The sequence below is a fragment of the Mobula birostris genome, chromosome 21 (assembly GCF_030028105.1).
Source record: "Mobula birostris isolate sMobBir1 chromosome 21, sMobBir1.hap1, whole genome shotgun sequence".
Lineage (NCBI taxonomy): Eukaryota > Metazoa > Chordata > Chondrichthyes > Myliobatiformes > Myliobatidae > Mobula > Mobula birostris.
Genome location: NC_092390.1, coordinates 12,128,296 through 12,149,783, shown reverse-complemented (window position 1 = coordinate 12,149,783; position 21,488 = coordinate 12,128,296). Strand labels below are relative to the sequence as shown.

At 46.3% G+C, this 21,488-nt stretch overlaps 1 protein-coding gene across 1 annotated transcript in view; it reads right to left on the bottom strand.

The window, feature by feature from the left end:
- Nucleotides 1-19,675, bottom strand: part of LOC140185588 (A-type potassium channel modulatory protein KCNIP2-like) — a 133,074-nt gene extending 113,399 nt beyond the window's left edge. The window contains exon 1 of the mRNA XM_072238949.1: nucleotides 19,279-19,675. Coding sequence (XP_072095050.1) covers nucleotides 19,279-19,384 — 106 coding nt within the window. The 5' untranslated portion in view covers nucleotides 19,385-19,675. The remainder of the gene's footprint in view (nucleotides 1-19,278) is intronic.
- Nucleotides 19,676-21,488: the final 1,813 nt, after the last annotated feature.

Here is a 21,488-nt window from a genome sequence, read left to right as displayed (position 1 = left end):
TCACAAACATTAGGCCTCCAGGCCCCAGACTCACAAACGTTAGGCCTCCAGGCCCCAGACTCACAAACAGGAGGCCTCCAATCCCCAGACTCACAAACATTGGACCCCTGATCTCCAGACTCACAAACGTTAGGCTTACAGGCTACAAGCTCATGGACATTGGGCCTCCAATCCACGGACAGACAAGGTTTAGTTCAAGTTTATTGTCCCATGTACAAAATAGATCTATCCACAGGTGTAATGAAAAGCTCCACTGTAGGACCATCACAGACATCCCATCTCTCCCGGAAGTTCCGTGAGTCTCCCACATATTAATAGTGACTCCCTGATGCCCGCAATTTATATACAATATCCTGGAAATCAAATTTTTTGACAGCCAGCAAGTGAGAGAGTGCGAGAGAGAAAGCAAAAGAGAAAGCGCGAGAACAACCATGAGAGAGAGTGAGCACGAGAGAGAGCGCATGACCGGGAGAGAAAGCAAGCGAATGCGCGCAAGCGAGCGAGAGAGCGAGAGAGTGAGCGAATGCGCGTGACCGGGAGAGAAAGCAAGTGAGAGCAAGCGAGCGAGAGAGCGAGAGAGAGAGCGAGCGAGAGCGCGCCATAGGAGAGTGTTCCAAAAAAAGAAAATATAAAACGTACGTCACCCCAGACTACCCTAAAGTGTACCCCTCCCTAATAGGGGTCAAAAATAATGACAGTGTTGCTCGCTGCACAGTTTGTAACAATGACTTTTCTATTGCCCATGGTGGGTTAAAATGTAAAAGACATGTTGAGGTGAGCTTAACAGGTGTCATTCCTTCATTAGCATAGCTAACGTTATTTAAACTAGCTGGCTAGTTGCTAAGGAGCGACTCTATTGCAGACATCCCACCTCTCCCGGAAGTTCTGAGAGTCTCCCGCAAATTGATGGTGCGACCTCCCTGAAATGAGTTTTTGCAGGGTGGGATGTCTGCCATCACAGGCACATTGCATTAGAGGCATAACATTCAGAAGGAAAACATGAACTAAATATAGGAGAAGAATTAGGCTATTTGGCCCATCGAGTCTGCTCCACCATTTCACAAAGTAAATTGTACAGTAACTGTACAAGGAAGAATGTAATTAGAACCAAAAACATAAACAACATCTTTGTAGTGCACAGTGGTCATAATGTTGCTATAGTGAGGTAGCACTGAGGGTTGTGCTGGTTGGCTCCATATTGGGGGGGGAGGGTTGGTCTGAATGTTAATTGAGATCAAGGCGAGATCATTACAAATTAGGAGGCAGTGTATGCGACAGAGGAATGGAACCTGGTTCATTGTTTATTTATATTTAGAGATACAGCAGAATAACTGTAGTGTATTCAATATTTGAGTAATATTGCAAATATATTGCTTGGTAGGGCATTCTTTGTTTACTAACTCATTATGGGTTATACGTGAGAAATACATGAATGCCATTACACCACTACCCCATTTGTGGGCCTTGCTAAAGAACAAGCTAAGCACACAGGTTACATAATAGCAACAGGCCCTTCCGGTCCAATGAGCCTGGACTGACCAATTAGCCTAGTAACCCGTACAACTTTGGAATGGGGGAGGATACTGGAGCACCCACCAGGGACAACTCACACAGTCACAGCGAGAAGATGGAAACTGCTGTAGACAGTGGCGGGAGTTGTACTGGCGCCGGAGTGGTGTTACGCTAACTGCGACACCACCGTATCACCAAATCTCCGCTTGCGAGATGCCGCCTGAGTGAACCTTCTTTTACCTCCTGTCCACATTCCGAAGGAGGCAGACTGCGTCATGACATCCTCTGGAATTTAGTCATCAGCTCTCAAACCAGTAAACCAAGATCAGGCATCAGGCTCAAGGTCTCTGGGGATGAAAACCAGTCACGACATCGCCACATATGTCCCACACTGATGCCAGATTGCTGGTGGGATTCAAAAGCCTGGAGGACAAGGAGGTCACTGACAGGTTCTGGAATCAATTAATTATTGAATCATCTTGCCCACTGCCTGGGACTTCCAGAGGATGATCTGATATTTATCAGTGACAGTTCCTACACAGGGTGGAAATAGACCCGTGCATTATTTATCTGTAGAAAGCTCACAATGTTCCAGCACCTTGGAACCTTCAGTGAAAAGGGCAGCCTGCAAGGCTCGGCTCACAAATCTGCAACTAGCTGAGGAGAGGTTTCTCAAAGGGAGTCAATTTCTGAATCCTTGAGAGGCAGTCATGAGGGAAAAATAACATCTTACCTTACCAGTGCACATTGTTGCAGGTTAGATAAGGAACAAATTGCCTTCTATATTCACCCTCCCAGGGTAGGAACATAGAGTGACTCTCCCTCTACACTGTCCCATCACACACTCCCAGGGCAGGGACAGCGGGGGTTAGATACAGAATGAAGTTCCCTCTACACTGTCCCATCACACTCTCCCAGGACAGGGACAGCATGGGTTAGATACAGAGTGAATCTCCCTCTACACTGTCCCATCACACACTCCCAGGACAGGGACAGCATGGGTTAGATACAGAGTGAATCTCCCTCTACACTGTCCCATCACACACTCCCAGGGCAGGGACAGCACGGGTTAGATACAGAGTGAATTTCCCTCTACACTGTCCCATCACACACTCCCAGGGCAGGGACAGCACGGGTTAGATACAGAGTTAATCTCTCTCTACACTGTCCCATCACACACTCCCAGGACAGGGACAGCAGGGGTTAGATACAGAGTGAATCTCCCTCTACATTGTCTCATCAACAACTTCTCCTGCCAACCATAGATGGAGTGGACATTTGCTGAGCTTGTCCTTGCTTTGCAAACTGCTTCCGGTGTTAATGAAAGAAATGAATATCACAACATCCAGTGTTCAAAGTTCAAGTTATCAAAATAGGTAAACCATATACAACCTTGAGATTCAGCTTCATATTGAAGATATTGTCATCCTATCGAAACATGCTATAAATAATTATGAAAGAGAATATCATATTAAAGCCCATTCATATCCTCATCTTCAGCCCGAATGTCAGACTGTCCTTTGAAGTCCCTGATAATTAGTCCTTCAGAATGGCAGTGTGATGGGAGTCAATGTTGGAAAACAGGGGACGTTTCAGCAGGTTATTTATAGCACATCTCTGGAGATATTCCCCATTGTGATTCATACGCTTGCAGACGAGAAGCAGTGGACCGGAGCTGTATGTTACGCAGCCTAATATCAGCCCCAGCCAGTGAGTCAGTAACAGGAACAACCTCTGTGACCTGCTCTGATGTGTAAATCCCAATAACATCTATTCATGGAGGCAACTGAGGCAGTGGGGAAAGTCCCCAAAGCGCAGAGGGGACACCGATGTACCAGAGGCACATCCAAAAGGTTAATCTCATCCACACAAAAAACTCACAAAAAGAGCATGCAAGCATTTTCCGCCATTCAATATTTAAGGCCCCCAACTCCTTTTCTGTGCTGGATTCCTATCGCTCTTAATCCCTGACCTTTCAAAATACTATCTAAATCGACTTTAAATTCTTTTATTAAACTAGCCTCCACAACTGTTTGGGGGAGAAGCTTTCAGAGATACACGACTCCCAGAGCAGAAATCGTTAAAACCAAGCCCGTGTCTGGTGATGATGTCTGCTCGTTTGATAGGCAGGGCAAGTTTTCCCTGGAGTGTAGAAGGTTGAGGGGCCTAGAAAAGGGTAGGGGAGTCTAAAGAGGGGTTTAGAGAGGAGATTTAACCAGGGTGCTGCCTGGATTAGAGAACATGTCCTATCAAGATAGTTTGAGTGATCTAGGGCTTTTCTCTTTGGAGTGAAGAGGGATGAAGTGGGACCTGATTTTTATTTTATTTTAGTTTAGTTATTTAGAGATACCCACAGAACAGGCCTTCAAGCTGTGTCAACCAGCTACCTACCAATCTAACCCTAGCCTAACCACGGGACGATTTACAATGACTAATTAACCTGTTAACCAGTACCTCTCTGGACTGTGAGAGGAAACGGGGGCAGCACGCGCGCACAGGAAGGAATGTACCAACTTGTTTATATAGGATGCCAGAACTGAACCCCAACGCCCGAGTTGTTGCAGTGTTTGCTAACTGCAAAGCTATGGTGGCACCCCGCAGAGGAGTTTGTGGAAATGTACATCACAGAGACGGGACCTCCGGCCCATCTAGTCCATGCCCAACCATAGACCAAGGGACAGCCAGAGACTTTTTGCAGGGTGGAAGTGGCTAATATGAAGGGGCACAATTTTAAAGTGATGGGAGGGGGGTGTTGTCAGAGGTAAGTTTTTTTTTACACAAAGAGTGGTGCAGACAGGGGTGGTGGTACAGGCAGATACATCAGGGCCACTTAAGAGACCTTAGATAGACACATAGGTGATAGAAATATTGGAGGGCAATGTAAGAGGGAGGGGTAAGGTTGATTTTAGAGTAGATTATAAGGTTGGCACAATATTGTGGGCTGAAAGGTCTGTACTGTGCTGTGGTATTCTATGCTGTATGTCTATAACTCAGAAACACCATCTACCTGCACCAGTTTCCTGGCATTTCCCAGCAAAGTTCACAGGACATAAATATGTTAACCAATGAGATGCACCAACAAGAGTTACGATAGTTGTGTAGGCTGCTGTGTACCACCTGTGGATTGCATTGCTGCTGTTTTCTAAGTTATTCCAGTCACTCTTCCTAAAGCAGCAACCACTACCTGCAAGATGAGCAAAGGCAGCTTGTGTGGAGACCACTGACTCCTGCAGGTTCTTCAGAATGTACACCGCCCTGACTGGGAAAACTGCTGTTCCATTATCATTGTTGTGTCCAAGACCTGAAAACGTTTCCCCTTTTCCAGACTATTTATTCAAAAAAAATGGAAGCAGTTTCATCAGAATAATAGTGATGGTCCAAAGTGAACAAAAACAGATGCACAAGAGATTCTGCAGATGCTGGGAATCCGGAGCAAGACACTCAAAACGTTGAAGGGTCTCAGACAGCATCTGGGGAGGGAATAGACAGATGATGCTTTTGACTGAGACCCTTCAACTGGATTGGATGGTGAGATAGCTGGTATAAAAAGATGGGGGAAGGGTTGGAGCAAAGAGTGAGTGGTACGTGCATCCAGGAGATGGTGGGGGGCATGGCACAGGTAGGGGGGCAAAGTAGGAAGGAGGGACAGGGAGAGTGGGAACGATGCAAGAAGCTGTGAGGTGATAAGCAGAAGTGACAAAAGGGTGGTGATGGAATCTGATTGGAGAGGACTATGGAATGAAGGGAAAGGAGATGAGGAGGGGAACCAGCCGGAGGAATGGGTGGATGATGGGCAGGGGGAATAAGTGAAAAAGGTGGAAGAGGGAGCTGAAAGTGATCTTCATGGCATCAGGATGTCCACTTCCAATGCAGGGTATGAGGTGCTGTTCTTCTCATCTATGCCTGGCCTCAGTTTGGCCATAGAGCTGGCTGTGCTGGTGTGGGAATGGGAAGTGGGGTTAAAATGGGAGAACTCAGGTGCTATGGCAGATGGAGTGAAGGTACTTGACAAAATCAAAACCATAGAGTGCTCCCTCTGTGCGCACAGAAAGATCCCACAAATAGCAATGTAATAGATGGCCGATCAATCTTGTTTTACAATGACATTAGATGAAGGATAAATACACTCAGTTGCCACTTCATTGGAGACCTCCTGTACCTAGTAAAATGACCACTCAGTGTATATTAGCAACACACATCAAAGTTGCTGGTGAACGCAGCAGGCCAGGCAGCATCTCTAGGAAGAGGTACAGTCGACGTTTCAGGCCGAGACCCTTCGTCAGGACTAACTGAAGGAAGAGTGAGTAAGGGATTTGAAAGTTGGAGGGGGAGGGGGAGATCCAAAATGATAGGAGAAGACAGGAGCGGGAGGGATGGAGCCAAGAGCTGGACAGGTGATTGGCAAAAGGGATACGAGAGGATCATGGGACAGGAGGTCCGGGAAGAAAGACAAGGGGGGGGGGACCCAGAGGATGGGCAAGGGGTATATTCAGAGGGATAGAGGGAGAAAAAGGAGAGTGAGAGAAAGAATGTGTGTATAAAAATAAGTAACAGATGGGGTACGAGGGGGAGGTGGGGCATCAGCGGAAGTTAGAGAAGTCGATGTTCATGCCATCAGGTTGGAGGCTACCCAGACGGAATATAAGGTGTTGTTCTTCCAACCTGAGTGTGGCTTCATCAAAACAGTAGAGGAGGCCGTGGATAGACATGTCAGAATGGGAATGGGATGTGGAATTAAAATGTGTGGCCACTGGGAGATCCTGCTTTCTCTGGCGGACAGAGCATAAGTGTTCAGCAAAGCGGTCTCCCAGTCTGCGTCGGGTCTCGCCAATATATAAAAGGCCACATCGGGAGCACCGGACGCAGTATATCACCCCAGCCGACTCACAGGTGAAGTGTGTGATCTTTTGCTGCAGTACTTCCACTTCAAAGTTCAACATGTTGTGCATTCAGACATACTCTTCTACAAACCACCGTTGCAACCTGCGGCTACTTGAGTTACTGTCACCTTCCTGTCAGTTTGAACCAGTGTGAACATTCTCCTCTGACCTCTCTCATTGACTAGGCATTTTAGTCCATAGAACTGCCGCTCACTGGATGTTTTTTTTATTTTTCGCACCATTCTCTGTAACCTCTAGAGCCTGGTGTACAAGAAAATCCCAGGGAATCAGCTGGCTTTGAGATACTCAGGTCACCCCGTCTGGCACCAACGATCATTCTATGGTCAAAGTCACATTTCTTCCCCATTCTGATGTTTTGTCTGAAGAACTGAATCTCTTGACCATGTCTGCATGCTTTTCTGTATTGAGTTGATGTTACATGATTGGTTGATTGGATATTTGCATTAATGAGCGGGTGTACGTGATAAAGTGGACACCGAGTTAACGGACCCAGAAAAATAAGTTTTCAACTCTTTTTCAAAAAAAATTCTGCTAGCTCCCTTAAGAGAGCAAACTATCTACAGGAACATCCTGAAATTCAAACTATGTTCAGCATTATCCTAATTCAGAGCTCCATGAAAGTGTTTTTGATAGACTCAGTGCCACACGGCCAACAGATAGAAGCCATTCAGCTCATTGTGTGTGAGATGCAAAGGTTAAATTGGAGTACCACACACCTCATGTGAAAACCCATACCGTCCAATAAAAGACACAAACAGAGGAAAGAAGTTTCTTTCTTCTCTAGCGCTTAACCCTTCCCACACACCTGGCTTCACCTATCACCTTCCAGCTAGCCTCTTACCCGTACTCCTCTCCACCCTTTTATTCTGGCTTCTTACCCCTTGCTTCTCAGTTTTGAAAGAGGGTCTCGGCCCGAAACGTCGACTGTTTATTCTTTCCCATAGATGCTGCCTGGCCTGCTGAATTCCTCCAGTGTTTTGTGTGATACTGAGACACATTAACTGCTCCTGTTGTGAGTTGCCAGGCTAAATCTTACCTGATGTATTGATGAACATGTGCACATTTAAACTCTCCATCTTTATCCATTCAATTGTAGCTTGATTTATTGACATTCAATTGCACTCATCTAAAATTCATTTTCACTATGATTTGAAGAAATTGATATTCAACTTGCCTTGTTTAACTTGAGAAGAAATTTAATTGACTGATGATGGCTTACAATTTCTGCCCAAGTTTGTGCATCATTGATCTCTGAGGCCCTCAACAATTAGAGAATGCTTTTTCCAGCCTTATTCAAAATCTAACCTGTGCGGTTCCTGCTCAGGTAATGTGAGATGCAATAGTGCACAAGGACCTCCGCTCTATAGCTAGACAATAAGACCATAAGACATAGGAGCAGAATTGGGCCAGAAATCGAGTCCTCTCTGTCGTTCTATCTTGGCTGATCTATTATCCCTCTCAACTCCTTTCTCCTGCCTTCACCCCATAACCTTTATTGCTCTTATTAATCACAAACCTATCAAACTACACTTTAAATATACCCAACAACCTGGCCTTCACAGTCGTCTGTGGCAATGAATCCCACAGATTCAATACCCTCCAACTACATAAATTCCTCCTCATCTCTGTTCTAAAGGGATGTCCTTGCATTCTGAGGCTGTGTCCTCTATTTCTGGACTCCCCTACTATAGAAACATCCTCGCCATGACCACTGTATTGAAGAATTTCAATATTCAATATGTTTCAAAGAGATTTCCACCCCCATTCTTTTAAACCAGAGCCACCAAATGCTCCTCATACATTAACCTTTTCATTCCTGGGATCACTCTCGTGAGCCTTCTCTGGACCGTCTCCAATGCTAGCATGTCCTTTCTTGGGTAAGGGGCCCAGAACTGTTTATAATACTCCATGCAGTCAGACCAGTACTTTGAAAAGCCTCAGTGTTACATCATTGCTTTAATATTCTAGTCCTCCTGAAAAGAATGCTAACATTGCATTTCCCTTTCTTACCATTGAGTCAACCTGCAGGTTAGCCTTTAGGAAATCTTGCATGAGGACTCCCAAGTTTCTGTGCACCTCTGATTTCTGAATTTGCTGCCTGTTTTGAAAATAGTCTACGTCTTTATGCCTTCTACCAAAGTGTACGATCATATGCTTCCTTACACTGTATTCCATCGGCCACTTCTTTGCCCATTCTAATCTGTCTTAAGTTATTCTGCAGACTTCCTGCTTCTTCTAACCTGCTCTGTATGATGGGACAGTGTAGAAGCAGCTTCATTCTGTAGGTGTTATATTTGAATGCACGTGCAATATACAAAATAAGGTAGATGAACTTGCAGTAAGGTTGCAGATTGGCAGGAATGATGTTGTAGGCATCACTGAGTCATGGCTGAAAGGTTATAGTTGGGAGTTTAATGTCCAGGATACACATAGTATCAAAAGGGTAGGCAAGAAGGCAGAGGGGGTGGTGTTGCTCTGATGGTGAAAAATGAAATCAAATCATTAGAAAGAGGTGACATAGGGCCAGAAGGTATTGAAACATTGTGGATGGAGTTAAGGATCTGCAAGGATAAAAAGACCCTGATGGGAGTTGTATACAGACCTCAAACAGTAATAAGGATGTGACCTACAGATTACAATGGGAGACAGAAAATGCACACCAAAAGGGCAATGTTACAATAGTCACTGGGGACTTCAATATGCAGGTAGATTGGGAGAATCAGGTTGGTGCCGGATTCCAGGAGGGAGAATTTCTAGAGTGCCTATCAGATGGCTTTTTAGAGCAGCTCGTGGTTGAGGCCACAAGGGGACCAGCTATTCTGGATTGGGTGTTGTGCAATGAACCACAATTGATTAGAGAGATTAAGGTACAAGAACCTGGGGGGGGGGGGGGTAGTGATCATAATATGATCGAATTCGCCCTGAAATTTGGGAAGGAGAAACTGAAGTCAAATGTATCAGTATTACAATGGAGTAAATGAAATTACAGAGGCATGAGAGAGGAGTTGGCCAGAATTGATGAGAAAAGAACACTGGCAGGGATGACGGCAGAACAGCAATGGCTGGAATTTCTGGAAGCAATTCAGAAGGCAAAGGATATATAAATCCCAAAAAAGAAGTATTTTAAAGGAAAGATGACAAAACTGTGGCTAACAAGAGAAGTCAATGTCAACATAAAAGCCAAAGAGAGGGCATATAATGAGTAAAAATTAGTGGGATGTTAAAGGATTGGAAAGCTTTCAAAAGCCAACAGAAGGCAACTAAAAAGTCATTTAGAAGATAAAGATGGAATACAAAAGTAAGCTAGTGGATAATATTAATGAGGATACCAAAAGTTTCTGCAGATACATGAAGTGTAAAAGAGAGGCGAGATTGGATATTGACCCGCTGGAAAACAATGCTGGAGAGGTAGTAATAGGGAATAAACTGAATAAGTATTTTGCATTAGTCTTCACTGTGAAGGACACTAGCAGTGTTGTGGAAGTTCCAGGTGTTAGGGGTCATGAGGTATGAAGTTAACATAACTAGAGAGAAGGTTCTTCGCAAGCCGAAAGTTCTGAAGGCAGATAAGTCACCTGGACCATATGGTGTACACTCCAGGGTTCTGAAAGAGGTGGCTGAAGAGATTGTGGTGGCATTAGTAATGATCTTTCAAGAATCACTAGATTCTAGAATGGTTCCGGAGGACTGGAAAGTTGCAAATGTCATGCCACTCTTCAAGAAGGGAGAGAGGCAGAAGAAAGGAAACTATAGGCCAGTTATCCTGACCTCAGTGGTTGGGAAGATGTTGGAGTTGATTATTAAGGATGAGATCTCAGGGTATTTGGAGGCACGTGATAAAATAGGTGAAGTCAGCATGGGAAAATCTATTGGAATCTTTGAAGAAATAACAAGCTGAATAGACAAAGGAGAATCAATTGAAGTTGTGTACTTGGTGCTGCACATGAGGCTGCTTAACAATGAGCCCATGGTATTACAGGAAAGATTCCAGCATGGATAAAGCAGTGGCTGATTGGCAGGAAGCAAAGAGTGGGGATAAAGCAACCATTTTCTGGTTGGCCGCTGGTGACTAATAGTGTTTCACAGAGGTCTGGGTTGGGACTGATTCTTTTAACATTATATTTGTCAATGATTGAATTGATGGCTTTGTTGCAAAGTTTGCAGTTGATATGAAGATAGGTGAAGGTGCAGGTAGTTTTGAGGGAGTAGGGAGGCTACAGAAGGACTTAGACAGATTAGGAGAATAGGCAAAGAAATGGCAGATGGAACACAGTGTCTGTAAGGGTATGGCCATAAACTTTGGTAGAAGTGTTGACTATTTTCTAAATGGAGAAACAATTCAAAAAACTGAGGTGCAAAAGGATTTGGGAGTCCTTGTGCAGAATTTCCTAAAAGTTAATTTGCAGATTGAGTCTGTGGTGAGGAAGACAAATGCAATGTTACCATTCATTTGAAGAGGACTAGAATATAAAAGCAAGGATGTAATATTGAAACTTTATAAAGCACTGGTGAGGCCTCATGTGGAGTATTGGGATAATTTTTAGGCCCCTTATCTTAGAAAGAATGTGCTGAAACTGGAGAGGGTTCAAAGCAGGTTCACGAAAATGATTCTGGGATTAAATGGCTTGTCATATGAATAGCATTTCTTGGTTCCGGGTCTGTATTCACTGGTATTCAGAAGAATGAGGGGTGACCTCATTGAAACCCGAAGTGTTAAAAGGCCTTGATAGACTGGATAATGAAAGGATGGATTTTTCGTCTGGTGGAGAGTCAGACCAGAGGACACAGCCTCAGAATAGTGGGGTGTCCTTTTAGATAGAGATGAGGAGGAAGTTCTTTAGTCAGAGGGTGGTGAATCTGTGGAATTCTTTTCCACAGGCAGCTGTGGAGGCCAAGTCTTTATTTTTATTTAAGGCAGAGGCTGATAGATTCTTGATTGGTCAGAGAAAGAAGGGATATGAAGAGAAGGTAGGAGATTGGGGCTGAGAGGAGAATTGGATCAGCCACGATGAAATGGCGGAGGAAACACGATGGGCCACGTGGCCTAATTCTGCTCTTATGTCTTATGGTGTTGTGTATCTAACCTGTGCTGTATGTGAAGTGACAGTATAGATGGAGCTTCACTCTGTACCTAACCCATGCTGTCCATGCCCTGAGAGTATGTGATGGGACAGTGCAGAGGTATTTTCACTCTGATTTAAAGAAATTGAAGTTCATACCATCAGGTTGGAAGATATCAGACAGAATAGAAGGTGTTGCATCTCCCACCTGTGAGTGGCTTCATCATGGTAGTAGAGGAGACCATGGACTGACACATTAGAATGGGAATGGGATATCAAACTGAAATGGGTCACCACCAGGAGAGCCTGCCTTTTGTGGTGGATGGAGCAAAGGTGCTTGGTTAATTTATACCCCAATCTACATCAGGTCTCATGAATATATAGGAGGCTACTTCCCTAACCAGTTTGTGTGTGACCAAGAAGGAAATTAAGAGTTGCGATCAACCTTCTCCTCCAATTGGACAACATGAGCTTCGATTTCTTTAACTTCTGGCAATTTCTCTCCCTTCCCCTTCTACCTTTTCCTATTCCTGGTCTGGCTCTCCTCTTACCTTTCTCCTCATTTGCCTGTCACCTGGAATCCCTCTTCCTTCCCTTTCTCCCATGGTCCTCTCTCTTCTCCTATCAGATTCCCTCTTCTTCGGCTCTTTACCTCTTCTACCTATCACCTCTAGCTTCTCACTTCATCTGCATTCCCCTCACCAGGTATCAGCTATCACCTGCCAGCTTAAACTCCTTCCCCTCTTCCCACGTTTTTATTCTGGCTTCTTCCCCTTTCCTTTCCTGTACTGATGAGGGTCTCAACCTGAGATGTCGACTGTTTATTTATCTCCATAGCTATTGCCTGATTTGCTGAGTTCCTTCATCATTTTGTGTGCGTTGCAAATGGGTAAAACTGCTCACCTATCAGCACGACAAACCTTCTCCCACCACTTCTGAATTAGAAAATTATCCATTCTATGCTTAACAACCCCTTTTCACTAGATCAGCCATCCTGGAGCACTCTGCTGTTACCAGGACTCATTTCTGACACCTTTCCACACTTCAACCTCCTGTACCACAATCCACCTCTCTGTATTACTGCCCACATGGGGGGGGGCATAATTTTAAGGTTGTGGTGGGGGGGAATATAGAGGAGGATGTCAGACGGAGGTTTTCTTACATCCATAGGGGGGGTCAGTGCGTGCAACACACTGCCAGGGGCGGTGGTAGAGATAAGACACATTAGGCTCATTGAATACTCTTAGATAAACAGATGGATGATGGAGAAATGGAGGGCTATGTGGGAGGGAAGGTTTAGATTGATCTTAGATTAGAGTAAACAGTTGGCACAACATTGTAGGCTGAAATGCCTGTACTGTTCTAAGTCTTATGTCTATACTCAAATTGAGACTGAGGAGGAGATCTGACAGAAGCATATATAATTATGTGGGGCATAGACAGGGTAGACAATCAGCCTTACCAACCCCGACCCCCTCCAGAGTAGAAATGACCATCACTAGAGGACACAGGTTTAAGGTGGGTGGTGGAAAGTTTAAAGGAGGTTTGTCAGGGAGTTTGATTTTTTTAGATAGAGTGCACGAGGCGTCTGGGCTGTGCTGCTGGGAAAGCAGCCATGAGAATGGAGCTTTAGAGGCACTTAGAGACACAAACACACTGGGAGTGAGGGATATGGGTTACATGCAGGTAGATAGAGATAGAATTAGTTTAATTTAGCATTGCAGTCAACACAGACAGTGTGGATTGAAGGGCTGGTTCCTACACTGTACTATTCTATGTGCTATGTTCTCTGGATTAGAGCATGTCTGGTGAAGGAAGGTGAACGAGCTAAAGCTTTTCTCTTTGGATCAAGGGAATTTGATAAATTATGTGAGAGATGTGCAAGGTGATTGGAGACCTTGTAGAGTGAAACTCCATTCCTTACAGAATCCAGACTGCATGGAAAAATAATTTGTTTAGGGGTCGGTAACACAGAGTTAAGGTGGGAAGCTATTTCTCAGACTGGAGGGAATCATACAGCAGCGTCCCGCCAGAGGTCAGATTTCAAAACGTTCTGTACTATAGTGCATAGAGATAGACTTCAGGAGAAAGTATACATGCCGGTGGAATGGGAGGACGGAATTAAATGTAGAAAGTTGTACACTTTGAAGGAAGCCAGAACTAAAACTGGATGTGCTTATGCTAAATGGGCAGATGGAAATCGTGGCTACAAAACCCCACATGACATGATTAAAGAAAGATTAGCTTTATTTGTCACATGTATATCGAAACATACAGTGAATGTGATGTCTTGCATAGAATCAAATCAGCCCACAATTGTCGCCACACTTTTGGCGCTAATGTAGCATGTCCTCAATTCGCCAACCCCAATGTGTACGTCTTTAGAATGTGGGAGGAAACCCATGTGGGTCACACATAATCTCCTTATAGGCAGTGGTGCAAATTGAATCCCAACCTCTGCTATACCCCTCCCTTCAAGCGGGCTCCTTCCATTTGGGGGACAGGCTGCACAGGCGTGCAAGCTACTATGAAGTGTTATTCAGCTGCACCACCTTCTAGGCTGGATCAAGATATATCGGGAAGGATTTGAAGTCCTTGGAAAAGAGCCCAGAAATTACTTACTGGATGGAGAGCAAGTTACAGGGAAGGGCTAGAGAAGATGGGTTTATTCCTAGAGGCAGAAGGGTTGATATCTGGCCTGGTGTGATTAAAATGATGATCAGGCTTAGATAAACAGTTTGCAAATGGTAAAATGGTGGAAGGCCCGAAGGATGTGTGTTGGAACAGGAGCTGAAGCCTTTATTATGGAGTGAGTGAGAGTGGATTGTTGGCTCGGCTCTACTATGGCTTCCAAAGGGAATTCGATCAGTACCGGATAGAAAGAAAAGAGTGCAGATAATGAGAGAGGTAGAAAGAGAGAGGGGATTGAGAGAGAGATGGGGGTGAGGAGGGGGAAAGGGGTGATTGAGAGAGAGAGAGGAGAAAGGAGGAAAGGGGAGGAAGAGGGGAAAAGGGAGGGGAGTAGGGGAGAGGAGGGGAAGGGGAGGGGAGAGGGAGAGAAAGAGGGCAAGACTAGGGAAAGTGAGGGGGGAATGATTTCTGACAAGAGGTTCTAGCATTTTACACATTGTTCTACATTGTGTGTGTGTGTGTGTGTGTGTGTGTGTGTGTGTGTGTGTGTGTGAGATTTATACTTTGCATCTTCAGCCTCAAGGGATATAATGTTCCAAAGGTTCATGATTATATGACCCCTTTTCAACACCAGCAACATGAACCCATCATGCCTTTAAGTGTCAGTGCATGAGACTGTTATATACAACAATTGTTCATCCCAGTTTGGCAAAAGAATAAATCAAGGAAGGTAGTGCACCCGTGGCTGACAAGAGAAATTAGGGATAGTATCAATTCCAAAGAAGAAGCATACAAATTAGCCAGAGAAAGTGGCTCACCTGAGGACTGGGAGAAATTCAGAGTTCAGCAGAGGAGGACAAAGGGCTTAATTAGGAAGGGGAAAAAAGATTATGAGGGAAAACTGGCAGGGAACATAAAAACGGACTGTAAAAGCTTTTATAGATATGTAAAAAGGAAAAGACTGGTAAAGACAAATGTAGGTCCCCTGCAGACAGAAACAGGTGAATTGATTATGGGGAGCAAGGACATGGCAGACCAATTGAATAATTACTTTGGTTCTGTCTTCACTAAGGAGGACATAAATAATCTTCCAGAAATAGTAGGGGACAGAGGGTCCAGTGAGATGGAGGAACTGAGCGAAATACATGTTTGTAGGGAAGTGGTGTTAGGTAAATTGAAGGGATTGAAGGCAGATAAATCCCCAGGGCCAGATGGTCTGCATCCTAGAGTGCTTAAGGAAGTAGCCCAAGAAATAGTGGATGCATTAGTGATAATTTTTCAAAACTTGTTAGATTCTGGACTAGTTCCTGAGGATTGGAGGGTGGCTAATGTAACTCCACTTTTTAAAAAAGGAGGGAGAGAGAAACCGGGGAATTATAGACCGGTTAGCCTAACGTCAGTGGTGGGGAAACTGCTGGAGTCAGTTATCAAGGATGTGATAACAGCACATTTGGAAAGCGGTGAAATGATCGGACAAAGTCAGCATGGATTTGTGAAAGGAAAATCATGTCTGACGAATCTCATAGAATTTTTTGAGGATGTAACTAGTAGAGTGGATAGGGGAGAACCAGTGGATGTGGTATATTTGGATTTTCAAAAGGCTTTTGACAAGGTCCCACACAGAAGATTAGTGTGCAAACTTAAAGCACACGGTATTGGGGGTAAGGTATTGGTGTGGGTGGAGAATTGGTTAGCAGACAGGAAGCAAAGAGTGGGAATAAACGGGACCTTTTCAGAATGGCAGGCGGTGACTAGTGGGGTACCGCAAGGCTCAGTGCTGGGACCCCAGTTGCTTACAATATATATTAATGACTTGGATGAGGGAATTAAATGCAGCATCTCCAAGTTTGCGGATGACACAAAGCTGGGTGGCAGTGTTAGCTGTGAGGAGGATGCTAAGAGGATGCAGGGTGACTTGGATAGGTTGGGTGAGTGGGCAAATTCATGGCAGATGCAATTTAATGTGGATAAATGTGAAGTTATCCACTTTGGTGGCAAAAATAGGAAAACAGATTATTATCTGAATGGTGGCCGATTAGGAAAAGGGGAGGTGCAACGAGACCTGGGTGTCATTATACACCAGTCATTGAAAGTGGGCATGCAGGTACAGTAGGTGGTGAAAAAGGCGAATGGTATGCTGGCATTTATAGTGAGAGGATTCGAGTACAGGAGCAGGGAGGTACTACTGCAGTTGTACAAGGCCTTGGTGAGACCACACCTGGAGTATTGTGTGCAGTTTTGGTCCCCTAATCTGAGGAAAGACATCCTTGCCATAGAGGGAGTACAAAGAAGGTTCACCAGATTGATTCCTGGGATGGCAGGACTTTCATATGAAGAAAGACTGGATGAACTGGGCTTGTACTCGTTGGAATTTAGAAGATTGAGGGAGGATCTGATTGAAACGTATAAGATCCTAAAGGGATTGGACAGGCTAGATGCAGGAAGATTGTTCCTGATGTTAGGGAAGTCCAGAACGAGGGGCCACAGTTTGATGATAGAGGGGAAGCCTTTTAGGACCGAGATTAGGAAAAACTTCTTCACACAGAGAGTGGTGAATCTGTGGAATTCTCTGCCACAGGAAACGGTTGAGGCCAGTTCATTGGCTATATTTAAAAGGGAGTTAGATATGGCCCTTGTGGCTACGGGGGTCAGGGGGTATGGAGGGAAGGCTGGGGCGGGGTTCTGAGTTGGATGATCAGCCATGATCATAATAAATGGCGGTGCAGGCTCGAAGGGCCGAATGGCCTACTCCTGCACCTATTTTCTATGTTTCTATACATACACAGTGGCAACTTGATTCTGGGTGGTGGGTGGAGATATGTCTCTACCAAAGGAGGCATAAGGTGCTCCTTCCCTCCGCTAGCCTGCAAGTCACCCATGGGCAAGGTGTAGCACCTGCTGAGCACCCCTCCACCCACCCCCCCCGCCCCGATCAGGGTCACGCAAGGCCATGAGCAGATGGTGGATAGTCGTATGAGCAACTGGTGCATACCACAAGTCCTGGTTCTTCAACCACTGACGCCAGGCAGACAATCTCTGAAGAGTATTGATAATAGCTGGGGTCACAGGCCTTGTAAAGTCACTGTTCAACAGAAGACAATGGCAAACCCCTTCCATAGAAAATTTTGCCAAGACAATCATTGTCAAGACTATGATTGATGGCCACTTTCCTAGGTTCCCCTTTACACTTGCTCGTTAATTTAATCAGCCAATCATGTGTCAGTAACTCAATGCATATCAGCAGGCAGACATGGTCAAGAGGTTCATTTGCTGTTCGGACTAAACATCAGAATGGGGGAGAAACATGATCTCAGTGACTTTGACCATGGAATGATTGTTGGTTCCAGACATGGAGGTTTAATATCTTGAGTAAATTGTTGATCTCCTGGAATTTTCACACACAACAGTCTCAAGTCTATAGTTTACAGAGAATGGTGCAAAAGAACAAACAAACAAAAAATCCATTAAGTGGCAGTTCTGTGGGTAAAAATGCCTTGTTAATGAGAGAGGTCAAAGGAGAATGGGCAGACTGGTTCAAGCTGAGAGGAAGGTGACAGCAACTCAAATAACCACCTATTGCAATGGTGGTTTGCTGAAGAGCATCTCTGAATACACAACACTTCAAACCTTGAAGTGGACGGGCTACAGTAGCTAAAGACCATGAACATACGCTAAGTGGCCTCTTTATTAGGTACAGACGTGGCCTCCTTATTTATGTGGGACCTGTCCGTAGTGAGAGTCAGTGAGAGAGAATGGGACCAGCCCCTGTGTGTGTGTGTGTGTGTGTGTGTGTGTGTGTAGTAAGAGTCAGTGTGTTCATGTGGGACCCTTTCCCGTGTCTGCCAGTGTTTTTGTGTAGAACCTGTCCTCTGGTGTGTGTGTGTGTGTGTGTGTGTGTGTGTGTGTGTGTGTGTGTGTATGTGACCCATCCATCACTGGGAGAAACTGCCTGTGGGTAGGGTTTTTAAGCGATTGTGTTTTGTGATTCCTAGTAATAATTCTTCAAAGATTTACTGATGTATAACACTCTGCCGATCATTAACTGTCTTTAATCAGTCCTCTCTGCATTGTCTGCAGAAAGCCCTGTCACTAGGGGACAGTTTGGTAAATTCATTTGCAGAACATTGGCATCACTGGAAAAGGCCAGAATTTATCGTTTGTCCTTAATTGTGTTTCCAGAAGGGGAGGTAAACAGTGTCTACGGTACACATTATTGCTGTAAACCTGAAATTATGCAGAAGCCAAACACCTTTCAGGTATAACAGCTTTCTGAGTGTGCACCTTTCCCTGAGAGCCTCTGCAACCCTCTTGCACCTTGTTACTGATTCTGTGGTGCATAATGTTTGATAAGAGTTCAAATGCAGTCCTTTCGCAGTCACCCACCGACACCATCGCAATTCTGGAACCCCCCCCCCACCCCCGTCCATTCAACCCACTCTGTGGTCCACCTCAGCCTCCAACGTCTCGCATCCTTTCTCCAACATCTGAATCATCTCCCCTCCAACATATCCCTGTTTTTTTTTGGTACTGTTTCACTCTTTGCTACAACCACACACACGCAAAAAGACAGGACAGAGACAGACAGAGAGAGATTAAGAAAGGGACAGAGAGAGAGAGACAGACAGACAGAGAGAGAAAGATAAATTCAGAGACGGAGAAAGAGAGAGAGAGAGCGAGATTGATTACGATTCCTTCGTCCGCACACATTCGACACCGGAATACCCGATAATGGTTTTCATGTAATTACCTTGTACTCCATCTCTCTACTTTTGGATTGATATGAAATATCAAGAGCCTCACAGCCAATGTTCTTTATGAGAAGTCCTGTGAGATCCGAACGGCAGTTCTAAAAATTCACGCCTGCGAAATCCACCCCACCTCCCGACCCTTCGATGAACTATTGTAACTGAAAAACACTAACATGGTGCGGTAAGAGCCGAAGCTAGAGCAAGAATTTGGCCGACTTGCTAAAAGAACTGGCATTTAAAAACTAGTCTCGCTCTTCACAACTTATTCCATTCAGTCAAGCAGTGAAACTTAAAAGTTCCATAATTTAGGGAATCGCACTCAGGCTGAGCAGTTTTTCGGGAGACTCAGAAGGTACAGATCCCGGATGGAATCCAGACACTTGTTTCTTGGTTTACAAGGAGAGCATTCGAGACAAACCACTGTACCTGTTTCGATGACCACTGGCTCAAAAAGTCCGAACTGTTCCAGTACTTTGACAAACAGGGCGACCACCACAAGGACAGCTATCATCTCCAGCCCCTCGAGATGCATGGCGAGGAGCGAGCATTCCGTCTCCGCGCCCAGCCGCCAGACCCCGCTCACCTTCGCCGTGCGCTCTCTGCAAGTGGGAGGGGCTGTTACCCTGGAGGAGGGCCGAGGGCCGGGGGCCGGGGAAGCGGTGGAGGGGTGCCACCAAACTTTCCCTCTGCTCTTCCCCTCCTCACCACCACTCCTTGCTCGGTGTAGATTCCGAAGATGGGGAAGGAAAGAGAGGGGATGGGACAGACAGAGAGAAGGGAGGGAAAGACAGGGGAAGAGTGAGAGGAGAGCACAGGGAGAATGGGAAGGGAGGAGGTGGAGAGGGACGAAGGAGGGGAGAGGTGGCAAAAGAGGGGGAGGAGAGGGAGAGGAAGGGGAGGAGAGGGAGAGGAGGGGGAGAGAGAGGGGGAGGAAAGGGAGAGGGAGAGGGAGGAGAGAGAGAGAGAGGGAAGGAGGAGAGGAAGAGGGAAAAGGAGGAAGGGAGGAGGAGGGAAAGGGAGGGAGGGGAGAGAGATGAGTGAGGGGAAGGGGAGGGGAAGGGAAAGAAGGGAGGGGAAGAGGGGGAGGGAGGGGGAAGAGGGGGGAGGGGAGGGGGAAGGGGAGGGGAGGGGGAGTGGGAAGGGGAAGGGGAAAGGGCAGGGGAAGAGAGGAAGGGGAGGGGAAAAGAGGGAGGGGAGGGGAACGGGAAAGAGGGAGGGGAAAGGGGAGGGAGGTGGGGAGGAGGGAGAGGGAGGTGGGTAGGAGGGAGAATGAAGTGCAGGAGGAGAAGGAGAGGGAGGAGGAAGTGGGGGAGGAGAGGAAGGGGAAGGGGAAGAGGGGAAGGGGGGGAAGGGGGGGGAAGAGGGGAAGGGGGGGAAGAGGGGAAGGGGGGAGGGGAGGGGAAGGGAAAGAGGGAGGGGGAGGGAGGTGGGGAGAAGGGAGAGGGAGAAGGAAGTGGGGGAGGAGAGGCAGAGGGAGAAGAAGGTGGGGGAGGAGATGGAGTGGGAGAGAGAGGGAGACAGAGGGTGGGATAGAGAAGGAGGATGGGAGGGGGATGGAAAGGAATGAGGAGGGGAAGGGAGGATGGGTGGGGAGGGGGGAGTGGATGAGAATGGGAGGGAGGAAGGGAAGGAGGGAGGAGAGGGAGAAGGGTGTAGGGAATTCGAGGGAAGGAATGAGGGAGGAAGATAGGGAGTGAGGGGAAATAAGGAGAGGGAGGGGGGTTGGGTGAGAGAGGAGAGGGGAGGGCGAGGGACGGAGGGGAGATAAGGAGAGAGAGGGAGAGGAGAGAAGAATGGAAGGGGGTTGGTAGGGAGGGGGAGAAGAGGTAGAGGGATGGAGAAGATGGTGACGGAGGGGGAAGGAGGGAGGGAAGGAGGGAGAGAAGGAGCGAGAAAGAGGGGCTTGGGGCGAGTGGGTGGCGGGGGACAGTGGGGTATGTTGACCAGAAGTTTGCGGGAGAGGGGAGGTGAGAGAGGTGGGAGGGGAGGGCGAGAACGGGGAGAGGGTGGGAGGGAAGAGGAGATGGGAAGGGAGGTGAGAGAGATGGAGAACAGGGTTCGTAGGTCGAGAGGAAGAGCAGATGGAAATGGGTGAGTTGGTGTGGGTGGGGAGAAGGTGGTGGGAGATTGTTTGACCTTGGGGGCTGTGTAATCCCGGGGAAGGTTTCTCGCAGCGCTGCCGGTGTGAGAGAACATGCCCTCCCATCTCAATGACAACATCTCCACCAATGTGCCGAATGCCGTTGCCGAGGCAACGGGCGATGGCGACTTCAACTCCTCTCCCTGCCGTGACCGTCCAACAGGCTTCTCTGCTCGTCAGAGATTACAGCATGCACGGTTCCCGGCTCTCTCGCAGTCTCACCGCGATCCATCCACATCGCAGCACTCCCATAAATAAACACAAAGTTAAAGAAATAAGAGAAAATCACGATTGAGTCCCGGGTCTGCATGGTCACCTCCCGCAATATTCGAAACACCTCCAATCACTGTCTGGCTTGTTAAACCTCACGGTTGGAAAGGTAGCCTTCATGAATAAAAGCGACTTTCACACAGCCTTGCTCCGAGTCACGGGAATAATTTTAATATACGGAGTTATTTCATGGTCTTTACTATTGCCACAATGATTGAGGAGCAAC